Source organism: Pristiophorus japonicus, chromosome 7, assembly GCF_044704955.1.
Source record: "Pristiophorus japonicus isolate sPriJap1 chromosome 7, sPriJap1.hap1, whole genome shotgun sequence".
Classification (NCBI taxonomy): Eukaryota; Metazoa; Chordata; class Chondrichthyes; family Pristiophoridae; genus Pristiophorus; species Pristiophorus japonicus.
The window spans coordinates 104,464,367-104,481,476 of NC_091983.1; the positions used below are offsets into that span (position 1 = coordinate 104,464,367).

At 42.0% G+C, this 17,110-nt stretch overlaps 1 protein-coding gene across 2 annotated transcripts in view; it reads left to right on the forward strand.

Moving 5' to 3' along the window:
• The window catches only part of runx2a (RUNX family transcription factor 2a), a 231,270-nt gene that overhangs the window by 170,263 nt on the left and 43,897 nt on the right, over positions 1 to 17,110 (forward strand). For both annotated transcript variants that reach the window (XM_070885190.1, XM_070885189.1), the window contains one exon: positions 15,271 to 15,447. In XM_070885190.1, the coding sequence (XP_070741291.1) occupies positions 15,271 to 15,447 (177 nt within the window). The remainder of the gene's footprint in view (positions 1 to 15,270; positions 15,448 to 17,110) is intronic.

The following is a 17,110-nucleotide window of genomic DNA, read 5'->3' on the forward strand; positions in this document are numbered from 1 at the left end:
CATGTCGTCACAATGTTCTGAAGTGATTCACAGTCAATTAAATACTTTTTGAAGAGCAGTCACTGTCGGCAAACATCAGATCAGCCATGATCTTATTGAATGGCAGTGCAGGCTCGAGGGGCCGAATGGCCTACACCTGCTCTTATTTCTTATGTTCTTACATGATGGACAATTTGCACCCAGCAAGATCCCACAAACAGCAAACAAGTTAAATTACTAGTTGATCTGTTTTGTTGGTATTGGTTGAGGGATGAATGTTGGTCAGGATTACTCTATTAAGGGGGTAACTGAAGCCCTGTTCTGCCATGTGCCTACTTACATATACTTCAGAAGTGACTAGGAACATAGGAACAGGAACTATAGGAATAGGAGTGGGCCATTTAGCCATATGGCTGTAGCATAACTTCTCCCCCATGTATTCCAGTCTTCTAGATATAAAGGCCAGCATTCCATTAGCCTTTTTGATTATTTTCTGCACCTGTTCATGGCATTTTAGTGATCTTATGTACCTGGACCCCCAAATCTCCACTGTTTTTAAGATTTTCACCATTTAGAAAGTATCCTGTTATATCCTTTTTAGGTCCAAAGTGTATGACCTCACATTTGCCTACATTGAAATTAATTTGCCACAGTTTAGTCCATTCACTTAATCTATTAATATCCCTTTGTAATTGTAAGCTTTCAGCTACACTGCCTACAGTGCTGCCTATCTTTGTGTCTCCGGCAAATTTGGATATGTGGCTTTCTAATCCATCATCTAAGTTGTTAATAAATACAGTGAATAATTGAGGCCCCAACACACATCCCTGCGGGACACCACTAGTCACACCCTGCCAATTAGAATACCTGCCCAGTATCTCTACTCCCTATCACGCAGCCAACATCCTAACCAGGTCAATAATTTGCCTGCAATTCCATGGGCTTCAACCTTAGTTAACAATCTCTTATGAGGGACTTTATCAAATGCCTTCTGGAAGTCCATATAAATAATATTCATAGACATTCCCCTGTCCACTACTTTATTCACCTCTTCAAAAAATGTAATCAGGTTTCTCAGGCATGACCTACCTTTTAAAAATCCATGCTGGCTCGCTCAGAGCAGCTGAAAATTTTCAAGATGTTCAGCCACCCTATCCTTAGCTTGACAGATTGGAAAAGACTTTTGCGATGCCTTCCCGGGTCCGTACACACTCAGTACGGACCCGGGAGGCCGGAATTTCTGGGCCAATATGTAGATAAAAGGAATGGATAACGAGCCATGTGCAAGAGTTAGGAGAAATTAACAAAGATTTGGTGGGATTATGAGCTTTGAAAAAAAAATTAAATGGAAAGATTGAGGAATTTAGGGAAGCAATTTCAGAGAATAGGAGCAAGGTAAATGAAGTTTCTGTCGCCAGTGGATAAACAAAAGACCACAGTCTGCGAAGCAAATGATATAGCAGGGAATGTAAGACTCAAGGAGGTTGGAGAGATAGGATAGGGCGAGCCCATAGGGAGATTTGAAGATGAGGATGAAGATTTTAAATTCAATATATTGGGGGACTGGGAGCTAATGGAGGTCGCTGATAACTGGGCTGATGGGCCTCCTGAACTTAGTACAGGAGAGGATTGAAACAACTGAGTTTTGAGTTTATGGAGGGAGAGGGATAGGAATTTGACAAGGAAATCGAGTCTAGCATTCACAAAAGTGTGGATAAGGGCTTTAGCAGCAGTTGGGTGCATAGGGTCATAGGTGGCTGATGTTGCAGAGGTAGGAATAAGTGGTCTTGGTGATGTCGAGGATGTGAGGTTTGATGCTCGAACTTTGGGTTGAACAGAACTGAGATTTCAAACAGTCTGGTTCACCATAAGCAAGGGCCAGGCAGGGGATGGACTCATTGGCAAGAAGGCAGAGATGCTTGGATTGACATGGGGAACTTTATAATATGCCCCATTGAAGATCAACAAAAATGTATGTGTACTACATTTTACAAAATACTATCGTTGATGGAGGTCTCACCATGGACTTGGATGTGAAACAGCAGCAAACTACGGAAGAGATAAAAGACTCCGTATTTGTCATTCATCTCCATATTAAGGCAGGCTGATAGCCTTGCTGTACTTTGGTGCTCTATCTCACATTATGAAACTGCTTCTGGCATTCCCAGCTTCTCGCAATAATTGAGTCCAAGTTCACACTTGGTGTAAAGCCAAGTTCTCTGGCTATGTTACTTATTTATCTGCACTAACAAGATGAGCCCATATTTGAGATTAACAAAATGCTGGGTTTTTATACTGATAGCTCGTTAGCTGCTTGAAGTTCAAAAGAAATATCACTACGATACACCACAATTGATTGGTGTTTTGTCATTCTCACTAAGAAATCAGGTTGCGTGAAATCAGCCACAACCAATTGGTTAAACCCTACAAAAACCATTGTTAGTAATCACTTTTTCAAAAACGAGAAAAAAATTCCCCTTGGTTTGTAAATGTAGTGGCGTATACGTTTGCCAAAATATATTAATTTGACAAGTATTATTTCAATGTATCTATTTAATTAATAGAAAATTAAATTATAAAGTAATAAATGAAGCAGTTGCAATCAGAATTTTTTCAACTTCTGTTCAGTTAGTAGAATTACTTAATTAAGAGCCCAAGATATTCTGTTTCTCTGGAATGGGATGGAACCACAAATGTACAATAGAAGCATAACTCTGATAAATGGATCCAGGAAAAGGAAATGATGCAATGCATTATGGGCTGTTTTTTGCGGTCAGTGATGAACGAATGGCACCAGCGTTCTGTGGGATTTTGCACTGCAACTTGATGTGATTAGAAAGCCATTTTGGCACAGCGCCCTCTGCAGGGGATCTGGATGAATAGGGCAATTAACAGGGCAATCATTTCCTTTTCCTGGATCCATTTATCATAGTTATGCTCTATTGTACATTTGTGGTTCCATCCCATTCTAGAGAAACAGAATATCTTGGACTCTTAATTAAGTAACTCTACTAACTGAACAGAAGTTGAAACAATTCTGATTGCAACTGCTTCATTTATTACTTTATAATTACATTTTCTATTAATTAAATAGATACATTGAAATAATACTTGTCAAATTAATATATTTTGGCAAAAGTATACGCCACTACATTTACAAACCAAGGGAATTTTTTTCCTCGTTTTTGAAAAAGTGATTACTAACAATGGTTTTTGTAGGGTTTAACCAATTGGTTGTGGCTGATTTCATTGCACTTAAGCAATCAGCTTGAAGAATTCTTAATGAAGCACACAGTGTCTGAACCAAGAAGTGCAAGTTAGAATAGTTAATTCAATGCCAAATCATGTACAGAAATCAAAATAAAGAGAGGGATAAGAAAAATGGGATTAAGAGCAAGAGATGAAAGAGACAGAAATAATACTGTTATAGTTCAGCTTCTGGAGGAGCAGGGCATCTCGGCCAACAACTTCCTGATTTCTGCATTTAACTGCGCATGTGTGGTCACCAGAAGTTGCTGTCCGATTTATTCTTTAATAACAGTCTTACTAAAAGATTTCTTTATTTAGGACATCTTAGATTCCATTTGAACAGAATGGGAACAAAATTACAGGTTTTCCTATTTTCAGAATGAAATGAAAGCAACTGAAAAGATAAACATATAGGGTATGAAAATTGCTGTGACCAGCTGTCGGTTTGTATAAACCGCAGTTACCAGCAAAAGACAGGTGACATCAAGAAATAATAAGTGCCATATATTATTAACAAGAGATGTTTGCAACAGGAAATGAGTTCAGTAAAACACAATTAAAAACTGAATGGGAAACAACCTTTCAGATTTCCCTCTGTTACAATGTGTGTTTACTTTATCATCTAATGAATGGAGATAGCTATTGTCAAAATGCATTGATGTATTGGAACTCAAATGAACAAAGATGAATCCATGGCTTAGGATTCTGGTTATGAAAAAAACCCTTCCATCTTTGAGAGTTTTGTTCAATTCACCTTAACAGATCATTGATGGCACAGGGGCTTTGTGTTGGTTGTGGGCCTCTGCGTTGGTTGGGGGCCTCTGCATTGGTTGGGGGCTCAGCGATGGTGCAGGGGGGGGGGGCGCTCAGCAATGGTGGGGGGGGGGCGCTCGGCGATGGTTGGAGGGGCTCGGAGATGGTGGTGCTACTTTGGAAGCTAACTCAGCACAAACTGCCTTCTGCACCAGCATAGAAACCCACATACTGCCAAAAGGAGGGTTGGCAATTTACATATGATAATGAGACCTTACTTTGACCTGCTTTGCAGGTTTTACTGCAGGTGGCCAGGGATCCCAGGGCTTGGGATTCCTGGTGGCTGCAATGAAGCGGCATCAGTCTTGGGGAGCAGTGCTTGTGGGCCGGGAGGAGCACCACCTTCAGCCAGCAGCCCGCGGGACTGGGAATCAAACTACCCACCCACCCAACATCCGGGGCCCAGCACTTACCTTGTCCTGTGGCCTCTTTCTCCGAGTTCCCTGCACGAATGGAAGCCAGCCTGTCAATCAGGTTGACTTCTGGGCAGGGAACCCGCCCCTGATGTCGCATGCACGCCGTGGAGTCACAGCAAGCCGGGAAATCCGACTTTCCAGGTTTCCCACCATCTCCTGGGGGCCCCCGCACCGTGCGAGTGGGACCTGGCAAAATCCAGCCCACTGACTCTCAAGGCCAAGACCTCAACCAATACGACTGCTTTATTCAGCTCCTTCTCCTCTCTCCTCATGTTACTAGGCCTAACTAATCCCCAGACACTAAAACAAATCATTTGTCTCTACCCTTTGATCCATATTTCTTCCAGTACAAGCATAGTCATTCCAGGAAACTTGAATATCAATGCATTCCTCCCACAAACACCAGGCAATAATGTACAACGACTTCATAAAATATATATACCAGTGTGCTCTTTTGAGATTTCAATTTAAAAAAAAACTATCTGGACTAATGCCAACAGGTAGTGATCAATGCTGTCTACGCTTGTTGTCTCATTCTACCTCAGTCTTGGCCATTTTGCCTCTATTTCTCTACATAGAATAGAATTAAATAGAATTTACAGCACAGAAATAAGCCATTCGGCATATGTTGGTGTTTATGCTTCACATGAGGCTCTTCCCAATCTGTTCATTTCATCTCACCCTATCAACATATCCTTCAATTCGTTTCTCCCTCATGTACTTATCCAGCTCCCCCTTTATTGCATCTATGCTATTTGCCTCAACCACTCCATGTGGTAGCGAGTTCCATACGCTTGAGTAAAGAAGTTTCTCCTGAATCCACTATTGGATTTATTAGTGACTATCTTATATTTATGGCAGCTAGTTTTGGACTCACCCACAATGGAAACATCTTCCTATGTCTACCCTATCAAACTCCTTCATAATTTTAAAGATCTCTATCAGGGTACCTCTCAGTTTTCTCTTTTGTGGAGAAAAGAGCACATATTTCCTGATAGTTGTACCCTCTCAGTTCTGGTATCGTCCTTGTAAATCTTTTTTGCATTTTCTCCAGTGCTTCTACATCCTTTTTGTAATCATCATGATCATCATCATTGGCAGTCCCTCAAAATCGATGAAGACTTGCTTCCACTCTAAAAGTGAGTTGTCAGGTGACTGTACAGTCCAATACGGGAATTACAGTCTCTGTCACAGGTGGGACAGATAGTCGTTGAAGGAAAGGGTGGGTGGGGCTGGTTTGCCGCACGCTCCTTCCGCTGCCTGCGCTTGCTTTCGGCATGCTCTCGGCAATGAGACTCGAGATGCTCAGCGCCCTCCCGGATGCTCTTCCTCCACTTAGGGTGGTCTTTGGCCAGGGACTATCAGGTGTCGGTGGGGATGTTTCATTTTATCAAGGAGGCTTTGAGGGTGTCCTTGAAACGTTTCCTCTGCCCACCTGGAGCTCGCTTGCCGTGTAGGAGTTCCGAGTAGAATGCTTGCTTTGGGAGTCTTGTGTTAGGCATGCGAACAATGTGGCTTGCCCAACGGAGCTGGTCGAGTGTGGTCAGTGCTTCAATGCTGCGGTTGTTGGCCTGATCGAGGACGCTAACATTGATGTGTCTGTCCTCCCAGGGGATTTGCATGATCTTGCAGAAACATCGTTGGTGGTATTTCTCCAGCGATTTGAGGTGTCTACTGTATATGGTCCACGTCTCTGAGCCATACAGGAGGGTGGGTATCACTACAGCCCTGTAGACCATGAGCTTGGTGGCAGATTTGAGGGCCTGGTCTTCCTCAGGCGGCTGAAGGCTGCGCTGGCGCACTGGAGGCGGTGTTGAACTTCGTTGTCAATGTCTGCCCTTGCTGATAATAGGCTCCTGAGGTATGGAAAGTGGTCACGTTGTCCAGGGCCGTGTCGTGGATCTTGATGACTGGGGGGCAGTGCTGTGTGGCGGGGTCAGGTTAGTGGAGGACCTTTGTCTTACGGATGTTTACTGTAAGGCTCATGCTTTCGTACGCCTCTGTGAAGATGTTGACTATGACTTGGAGTTCAGTCTCTGAATGTGCACAGACGCAAGCGTCGTCCACGTACTGTAGTTCGACGACAGAGATTGGGACGGTCTTGGGATCGGGCCTGGATCGCGCCAATCCTCTTCTCAATCTATCTCACTGCAATGCACCACCTCACACTCAACAAGCTCCCCACTGGAGTGGAAGTAAATTACAGAACCAGTGGAAACCTGTTCAACCTTCGTCGTCTCCAGGCCAGATCCAAGACCATCCTAACCTCTGTTGTCGAACTTTTGTAATAGAGACCAGAACTGAACACAACTGTAATTCCGTTGGAGCACAGATCTTTGTTGTCTCATTTCTTTTTGTATATAAATTCTATAAGAGGCTTTCATTGCTGTCATGTATTGGAAATGAACTGTCCATGTTATATATAATCAGTCGATAAATGCAAACGCATGCTTGTTAAACTTAATCATAGTTGGAATAGCAGCTGCTGCTATTCCCATCACTATTACAATAATATTTTACATCCGCAGAGCTATTTATATAGAATTAAAATTTAATTTCAATATGTAACATGAGTTTAGAACCACCAAAATAAATGCAAACTTGCAGTACCTGCATTGAGATATATTTCAAATCAATTATTTTTGCTCATGTGCCGATTATTTGACATTACTGCAGATATAGTAATGCAAACATAATAAACAGGAACAGTTTATCTTGAATCCTTTCAGGCTTCATCCCAGTTTTTTTTTTAAAAGCAAGTGAATTGCGATCATTGCTTGTACTGGTTTCTATTCCGACTCGGGATCAGTTCCTATGGACTGGAGGGTAGCTAATGTGAGAAAGCGGGTAATTATAGACCAGTTAACTTGACATCAGCAGTGGGGAAAATGTTGGAATCAATTATTAAAGATGAAATAACCGCATTTGGAAAGCAGTGATAGGATCGGTCCAAGTCAGCATGGATTTATGACGAGGAAATCATGCTTGACAAATTTTTGAGGATGTAACTAGTAGAGTGGACAAGGGAGAACCAGTGAATGTGGTGTATTTGGACTTTCAAAAGGCTTTTGACAAGGTCCCACACAAGAGATTGGTGTGCAAAATCAAAGCACATGGTATTGGGGGTAATGTATTGACGTGGATAGAGAACTGGTTGGCAGACAGGAAGCAGAGAGTCGGGATAATCGGGTCCTTTTCAGAATGGCAGGCAGTGACTAGTGGGGTGCCGCAGGGCTCAGTGCTGGGACCCAAGCTCTTTACAATATACATTAATGATTTGGATGAAGGAATTGAGTGTAATATCTCCAAGTTTGCAGATGACATTAAACTGGGGGGCAGTGTGAGCTGTGAGGGGGACGCTCAGAGGCTGCAGGATGACTTGGACAGGTTAGGTGAGTGGGAAAATGCATGGCAGATGCAGTATAATGTGGATAAATGTGAGGTTATCCACTTTGGGGGCAAAAACGCGAAGACAGAATATTATCTGAATGGTGCCAGATTAGGAAAAGGGGAGGTGCAACGAAACCTGGGTGTCATGGTTCATCAGTCATTGAAAGTTGGCATGCAGGTACAGCAGGGGGTAAAGAAGGCAAATGGTATGTTGGTCTTCATAGCTAGGGGATTTGAGTATAGGAGCAGGGAGGAATAAATGCAGTTGTACAGGGCCTTGGTGAGGCCTCACCTGGAATATTGTGTTCAGTTTTGGTCTCCTAATCTGAGGAAGGACGTTCTTGCTATTGAGGGAGTGCAGTGAAGGTTCATCAGACTGATTCCTGGGATGGCTGGACTGACATATGAGGAGAGACTGGATCAACTGGGCCTTTATACATTGGAGTTTAGAAGGATGAGAAGGGATCTCATAGAAACATACAAGATTCTGATGGGACGGGACAGGTTAGATGCGGGTAGATTGTTCCCGATGTTGGGGAAGTCCAGAACCAGGGGACACAGTCTTAAGATAAGGGGTAGGCCATTTAGGACTGAGATGAGGAGAAATTTCTTCACTCAGAGAGTTGTTAATCTGTGGAATTCCCTGCCGCAGAGAGTTGTTGATGCGAATTCATTGGATATATTCAAGATGGAGTTAGATATGGCCCTTATGGCTAAGGGGATCAAGGAGTATGGAGAGAAAGCAGGAAAGGGGTACTGAGGGAATGATCAGCCATGATCTTATCGAATGGTGGTGCAGGCTCGAAGGGCCAAATGGCCTACTCCCGCACCTATTTTCTATGTTTCTAAGTTTCTATGTTTAATAGCTGCAAAAAAGTTCACTGTGCGAATAGCTGCAATACAGTGGCTGCCTCGCTTTTGTAAGTTTTTTATTCAAAATATTTATTCCTGTAATAACTCTGGATAATAATTTTCTGCATTTACTAATCTAAATAAAGGCCTTTTCTAAAACTTCAAAAATATCTTGAAAGTCCAATGCATTCTTCTCTTTCCCTCCTGTATCTATAGAGCTAGATTTTGTAGGCTGAACTACTGTCTTCTGCCAATTGGCAATCAGCCAGCTCTGGTAAGTTTTCGTTCCCTGCTGTTAGATATTTACTTTCCTTCCATTAAATGCAGCCAGTTCAGGTCTGACGGGCAGGCCCAAACTATACAAAGTGACTGGCTTTATCTTGCTTTTATTCTTTCCATTGTATTTATACAAAAATCAAACAGCTTATGCACCTGTAGGCTGCTCCTTTTATTGCTTGTGTTTGTGTTTCCTCTCTCTTTCACAAGAGTCAGGGTATGTGCACTTAACTGTGATCGGGATGCTGAAGGAAAGGATTGCGTGACTAGCTCTGTTTTCATGCAAAACTACTTCAGAATCTGTGAATAATAATGATAGCCACAGCTGATCCTGTTATTGGAAATGCCAGCGGATGATTCCAATTTGCACTGCCCTGCAGCCATTTGAAGTATCGCAGTTCAAAATATAGTTTTACCAACATGACAGATACTCGTTTTTTAAAATACCCCAGAGCATTGAAACAATGTTGTATTATATTAAATCTATCTAGTCCAGCCAGAAACTTTCTTGCATGTATTGTAGGAATCTAGTTTATGTTTCCCTCAATAAAATGTCCAAGTTTTTACTAAAAGCTGGAAAAAATGGAAACATTTGAAATTGCAATAGTCCCTGTCTAATGGATTGCTTCATTCATTGCAGTAATCAAGAACAAGATTGTCCATTAAGCTCCAGATTGTGCTCAGTCTATTTTACCAGGTCTACCAAAATATGGTATAATCATAAAAATAAACAAAAATAAAATGGTACAAACTAAATGTAAATGCTTAATTGTTTGATGTATTTAGTTGTTAATGCAGCCATATCAAGGGCTAGTGATGAATAACAGTAGAACTAAATTGATTTTATGTTGGATAATGTCTATATATTTTACCATTGCTATGCCTAGGCAACCTGAATTCCCTTTGTGCCTATTGTCATGCTGCTCTGGACTCTTTACTCCTCTCTCCCTTGTTTTCTTCTCAGCTTCTCTTGGGCCATTTCCTGCCATCACCTCCCTTTCCTGTCACCCAGTCATTCCAACTTTACTTCTCACCTTTGTTCCTCCAAATCCAACCTTCTCCTGTCTTTTCTATTCTTCTGCCACAGTCCCAGACTTGAACCCCCTTGGAAAACCTCACAGCTACCCTCTCTCAGCATTCTCCAGAAGCTCATCGAGACATTCATCACTGCCTCCTTATGAGCAGCTACAGGCCCCTTGAACTTTACCAGTGAATCAACAATCACTACTATATTCCCCTCCTGGCTATAGTTTGCATCACTTGCTTCGCTCAAACTGTCGGGATGTCGTGTTGCCCCTCTAACATCACACACCTCCACCCCTGACTCAACCCATCTGCTGTTTAAACCCTTATACATGCCTTTGTCACCTTGGCCAGAAAAAGCAGCAAACCTGAGGACTGGGAGAAATTTATAATTCAGCAGAGGAGGACTAAGGGTTTAATTAGGAGGTGGAAAATAGAGTATGAGAGTAAGCATGCAGGGAACATAAAAACTGACTGCAAAAGCTTCTATAGATATGTGAAGAGAAAAAGATTAGTGAAGACAAACGTAGGTCCCTTGCAGTCAGAATCAGGTGAATTCATAATGGGGAACAAGGAAATGACAGACCAATTGAACAAATACTTTGGTTCTGTCTTCACTAAGGAAGACATGAATAACCTCCCGAAAATACTCGGGGACTGAGGGTCTAGTGGGAAGGAGGAACTGAGGGAAATCCTTTTTAGTCAGGAAATGGTGTGAGGGAAACTGATGGGACTGAAGGCCGATAAATCCCCAGGGCCTGATAGTCTGCATCCCAGAGCATTTAAGGAAGTGGCCCTAGAAATAGTAGATGCATTGTTGGTCATTTTCCAAAATTCCATGGACTCTGGATCAGTACCTATGCATTAGAGGGCAGCTAATGTAACCCCACTTTTTAAAAAAGGAGGGAGAGAGAAAACAGGGAATTGTAGCCTGGTTAGCCTGACATCGGTGGTGGGGAAAATGCTGGAATCAATTATTAAAGATGTAATAGCAGCGCATTTAGAAAACAGTGACAGGATCCGTCCAAGTCAGCATGGATTTATGAAAGGGAAATCATGCTTGACAAATCTTTTTGAGGATGTAACTAGTAGACTGGATAAGGGAGAACCAGTGAATATGGTGTATTTGGACTGTCAAAAGGCTTTTGACAAGATCCCGCACAAGAGATTAGTGTGCAAAATTAAAGCACATGGTATTGGGGGTAATGTATTGACATGGATAGAGAATTGGTTGGCAGACAGGAAGCAAAGAGTGGGAATAAATGGGTCCTTTTCAGAATGACAGGCAGTGACTAATGGGGTGTCGCAAGGTTCAGTGCTGGGACCCCAGCTATTTACAACATACAGTAATGATTTAGATGAAGGAATTGAATGTAATATCTCCAAGTTTGCAGATGACACTAAGCTGGGTGGCAGTGTGAACTGTGAGGAGGATGCTAAGAGGCTGCAGGGTGACTTGGACAGGTTAGGTGAATGGGCAAATGCATGGCAGATGCAGTATAATGTAGATAAATGTGAAGTTATCCACTTTGGTGGCAACAACACGAAGGCACATTATTATCTGAATGGTGACAGATTAGTAAAAGAGGAGGTGCAACAAGACCTGGGTGTCATGGTACATTAGTCACTGAAGGTAGGCATGCAGGTACAGCAGGCAGTAAAGAAAGCAAATAGCATGCTGGCCTTCATAGCGAGAGGATTTGAGTGTAGGAGCAGGGAGGTCTTACTGCAGTTGTACAGGGCCTTAGTGAGTATTGTGTGCAGTTTTGGTCTCCTAATCTGAGGAAGGACGTGCTTGGTATTGAGGGAGTGCAGCGAAGGTTCACCAGACTAATTCCCGGGATGGCAGGACTGACATATGAAGAAAGACTGGATTGGCTTGGCTTATAAGCACTGGAATTTAGAAGAATGAGAGGGGATCTCATAGAAACATATAAAATTATGATGGGACTGGACAGGTTAGATGCAGGTAGAATGTTCCTGATGTTGGGGAAGTCCAGAACCAGGGGTCACAGTCTAAGGATAAGGGGTAAGCCATATAGAACTGAGATGAGGAGAAACTTTTTCACCCAGAGAGTTGTGAACCTGTGGAATTCTCTATCACAGAAAGTTGTTGAATCCAGTTTGTTGGACATATTCAAAAGAGAGTTAGATGTGGCCCTTACAGCTAAAGGGATCAGGGGGTATGGAGAGAACGCAGGGGTGGGGTACTGAGGTTGCATGATCAACCATGATCATATTGATTGGCGGTGCAGGCTCGAAGTGCCAAATGGCCTGCTCCTGCATCTATTTTCTATGGTTCTATGTTTCAGACATGGCTATTACAAATTACAATGCTTTTCTGCCCAGCCTCCATCCTCTACCCTCTATAAACTTCAACAGTTATACATTCCTTTCTGGCGTAAAAACACAAAAGGAGAAATGGCCCAACCATGGCTAACAAAAGAAATTAAGGAAAGTATTAGATCCAAAGAGGAGTTATATAAAGTTTTCAGAAAAAGTAGCAAGCCTGAGGATTGGGAGCAGTTTAGAATGCAGCAAAAAAGGACTAAGAGATTGATTAAGAGAAGAAAAATAGACTATGAGAGTAAGCTTGCAAGGAACATAAAAAACGACTGCAAAAGTTTCTACAAGTATGTAAAAAGAAAAAGATTAGTGAAGACAAATGTAGGTCTTTTACAGACAGAAATGGGAAAATTTGTAATTGGGAACAAGGAAATGGCAGAACAATTAAATAAATACTTTGGTTCTGTCTTCACAGAAGTGGACACAAATAACGTCCCAGAATGCTAGGGAACTAAGGGTCTAATGAACAAGAGGAATTCAAGGAAATTAGTATTAGCAAGAAAATAATGTTGGAGAAACTAATGGGACTGAAGGCCAATAAATCCCCAGGGCCTGATGATCTGCATCCCAAAGTACTAAAAGAGGTAGTCATGGAAATAGTAGATGCATTGGTTGTCACCCTCCAAAATTCTATAGATTATGGAACAGTTCCTGCAGATTGGAGGGTGGCAAATGTAACCCCTCTATTTAAAAAAGGAGGGAGAGAAAAAACGGGGAACTACAGACCGGTTAGCCTGACATCAGTAGTAGGGAAAATGCTGGAGTCTATTATAAAGGATGTGATAACGGCACACTTGGATAATATCAACGGGATTAAACAAAGTCAACATGGATTTATGAAAGGAAAATCATGTTTGGCAAACCTACTGGAGTTTTTTGAGGATGTAACTGATAGAATAGATAAGGGAGAACCAGTGGATGTCGTGTATTTGGATTTTCAGAAGGCCTTTGATAAAGTCCCATGTAAGAGGTTAGTGTGCAAAATTAAAGCACATCGGATGGGGGTAATATATTGGCATAGATTAAAAATTGGTTAACTGACAAAACTGAGAACGGGTCTTTTTCGGGATGGCGGGGAGTGACTAGTGGGGTATCACAGGGATCAGTGCTTGGGCCCCAGCTATTCACAATATATATAAATGATTTGGATGAGGGAACCAAATGTAATATTTCCAAGTTTGCTGATGACACAAAACTAGGTGGGATTGTGAGTTGTGAGGAGGGTGCAAAGATGCTGCAAGGCGATTTAGATAGGTTGAGTGAGTGGGCAAACACATGGCAGATGCAGTATAACGTGGATAAATGTGAAGTTATCCACTTTGGTAGGAAAAACATAAAGACAAAGTTTTATTTAAATGGTGATAGTTCGGGAAATGTCGATATACAAAGGGACCTGGGCATCCTTGTACACCAATCATTGAAAGCAAACATGCAGGTTAAGCAAGCAGTTTGGAAGGCAACTGGTATGTTGGCCTTCATTGCAAGAGGGTTTGAGTATAGGAGCAAGGATGTCTTACTACAGTTATACAGGGCCTTGGTGAGATCACACCTGGAGTATTGTGTGCAGTTTTGGTCTCCTTACCTAAGAAAGGATATACTTGCCATAGAGGGAGTGCAGCGAAGGTTCATCAGACTGATTCCTGGGGTGGCAGTACTGTCGTATGAGGAGAGATTGGGTCGACTAGGCCTGTATTCACTAGAGTTTAGAAGAATGAGAGGGGATCTCATTGAAAAGTATAAAATTCTGACTGGGTTGGATAGACTGGATGCGGGGAGGATGTTTCCCCTGGCTGGGAAATCTAGAACAAGGGGTCACAGTCTCAGGATACGGGGTAGGAAATTTAGGACCGAGATGAGGAGAAATGTTTTCACTCAGAGGGTGGTGAACCTGTGGAATTCTCTACCATAGAAGGCTGTAGAGGCCAAGTCACTGAATATATTTAAGAGGGAGATAGATGGATTTCTAGAAACAAAATGCATCAAGGAGTATGGGGAAAAAGTAGGAATTTGGTGTTGAGATCGAGGATCAACCATGATCATATTGAATGGCGGTGCAGACTCGAAGGGCCGAATGGTCTACTACTGCTCCTATTTTCTATGTTTCTAACTCATCCAAAACTCTGCTGCCCATACCCTATTCCTCACCAAGTCCCATTCAGCAATCCTGTCTTTGCTGACATATTTTGGCTCCTGGTCTCTCAATTCTTCTAATTAAAAATTTGCATCCTTGTGTTTAAATCCCTTCACAACTTTGCTCCTTCCTATCTCTACAACTTCCTCCAGCCGTACAACTTCCTCGGACTCTGAGTTCCTCTGACTCTGGCATCTTGTTAATCCCCCACTCCTTTTACCCCAACATTTTCAGGTGCACCTTCAGTTATCTATGCTCTGGCATTTCCTTCCTAAATCAATCCACGTCTCCACCTCCCTCTCCTCCTTTAGTGCCCTCCTTAAAACCCACTCTTTGACACACCTTTTGATCACCCCTCCTAATATTTTCTTTTTTGTCTTGCCACCCATTTTTGTCTGATAATGTCTCAGTGAAGCACATGTGGACATTCAGTACATTATAGGAACCGTCCAGTTTTCATTTAATGAAAATTGAGCAGTTTCTATAATGAGCAGCCGATGTGTAACATCAGTTTCATACCTGGGTGGCTGGTTGAAAATCAACCAAAATGTTATGATGGTTCACCGCCATCTTAAATTATTACCACCACTATTGGAAGCAGCGTGAACAGTTAATAACTGTTACAATACTTGCTTATCTTTTCAGCCTCTCCAATATAATGGGATAGCCCCTTTCAAGACTAAAACTACAATAAATTCAACTTTCAACAGAAAAAAATGCATAATCTACATTTTAACTACATAACAGGATACAAGAGAGCATTTGTAGATTGTCATTTTGTTCTCTTCTGAACAGGACACAGACAAAAGCCTGATGACCAGCCCAAAGTTGGATTATTCTCAGAACGTCTAAGTGAATTGGAACGCCTTCGCCAAACTGCAATGAGAGTGGGTGCCTCAACACAAAGTCCACGCCCTTCTCTTAATCCTGCACCAGCTCCTTTCAGTCCTCAAGCTACAGCTCAGATTGCAGGTATGTAGATACAAGTGTAGAGTGGGCTGCTCCTTGAGTTGTGATATTCGAAACAATACCTATAGATCTTTTTATTACTAGCAGATTAGTGCCTATATACTTGTCTGGAGTCTTTGCTTATGAATGGAGATTTACCAAGCGTATTCAGAATATCTGATAAGCATAATACTTAAAAAAATGTTTCCTGTTGACACCTTTTGTATTCCAACTAGTACCTGCATATCTAAAATAAAAACATAAAATGCTGGAAATACTCAGCAGGACAGACAGCATCTGTGAAGAGAGAAACAAAGTTAATGTTTCAGGTCGATGACCTTTTGTCAGAACTGGAAAAAGTTAGAGATATAACAGGTTTTATGCAAGTGCAGGGGCAGGGAAAGGGGGAGGGGAGGAATGAACAAAAAGGAAGGTCTGTGATAGGGTGGAAGGCAAGAGAGATTAATAGACATAAGAACATAAGAAATAGGAGCAGGAATAAGTCATTTGGCCCCTCGAGCCTGCTCCGCCATTTAATGAGATCATGGCTGATCTTCTACCTCAACTCCACTTGCCTGCAAAAGGTATGATTGTACAAAGCAAAAGTAGATGGTAATGGGACAAGTAAAGAAACAAAAGATAGATCTGGAGGAGGTGTAAATGGGAATAACAGAATCATCAACAGCTGCCATCTGAAAAAAATGGGGGCAGAGGTTATGATTTGGAATTGTTGAACTCGATGTTGAGTCTAGAAGGCTGTAAAATGCTTAATCGAAAGATGAGGTGCTGTTCCTCGAGCTTACGTTGAACTTTGTGAAACAGTGTAAGAGGCCGAGGTTAGAGTGGGAGTGGAGAGGAGAATTAAAATGACAGGCGACTGGAAGCTCAGGGTGACGCTTGCGTACTGAATGGAGGTGTTACGCAAAGCGGCCACCCACTTCTTCCAGTTCTGACGAAGGGTCATTGACCTGACTCTGTTTCTCTCTCCACAGATGCTGCCTGACCTGCTGAGTAGTTCCAGCATTATCTGTTTTTATTTCAGATTTCCAGCATCCGCAGTATTTTGCTTTTGCACCTGCGTATCTATACTAATTGTAATTGATGCAATTATAAAAGGATAGATTTTGTCATAGTCTTGATCGTTTTGCATCCATCATTTACTACATTTATTTATTTATTACCTTATTTTCCCATTCAATCTTCTCTCTGTTTTGAAGGTATTGACTCATGCTTGGGTACAGTTCCTTCAAGGATGCTGGTAATCCTCCATTGATCTTTCCCCGTTCTTCATGCATGAGCCAAGAGAGCTAGTCATGGTGCTGAGTCCAAATCTAAGACAGAAAGAACATTCCAGCACAGAAACAGACCATTTGCCTATTAAGTCTGTGCCAGTGTTCTTCTCCGCATGAGTCAACTAATCTAATCCCACTTTTGTGCTCGCTCCCCATTTACCCTTTCATATTCCTCTTTTCCAACCAACTCATTCCCTTATAAAAGAATGAATAGACTCAAAATGGATTGTGACAGATATTTCCACATTCTATCCACTTTCTGTGTAACTTTTTCTCTAACCTCTCCTTTCATTCTGTTTATGTGTGCTCTCTCATTACATAGCATCTTATCATGTCTCTCACAAAACTTCAAAGTGCTTCAATAACAGCAATTTTCATTTATAAAGAACCTTTAA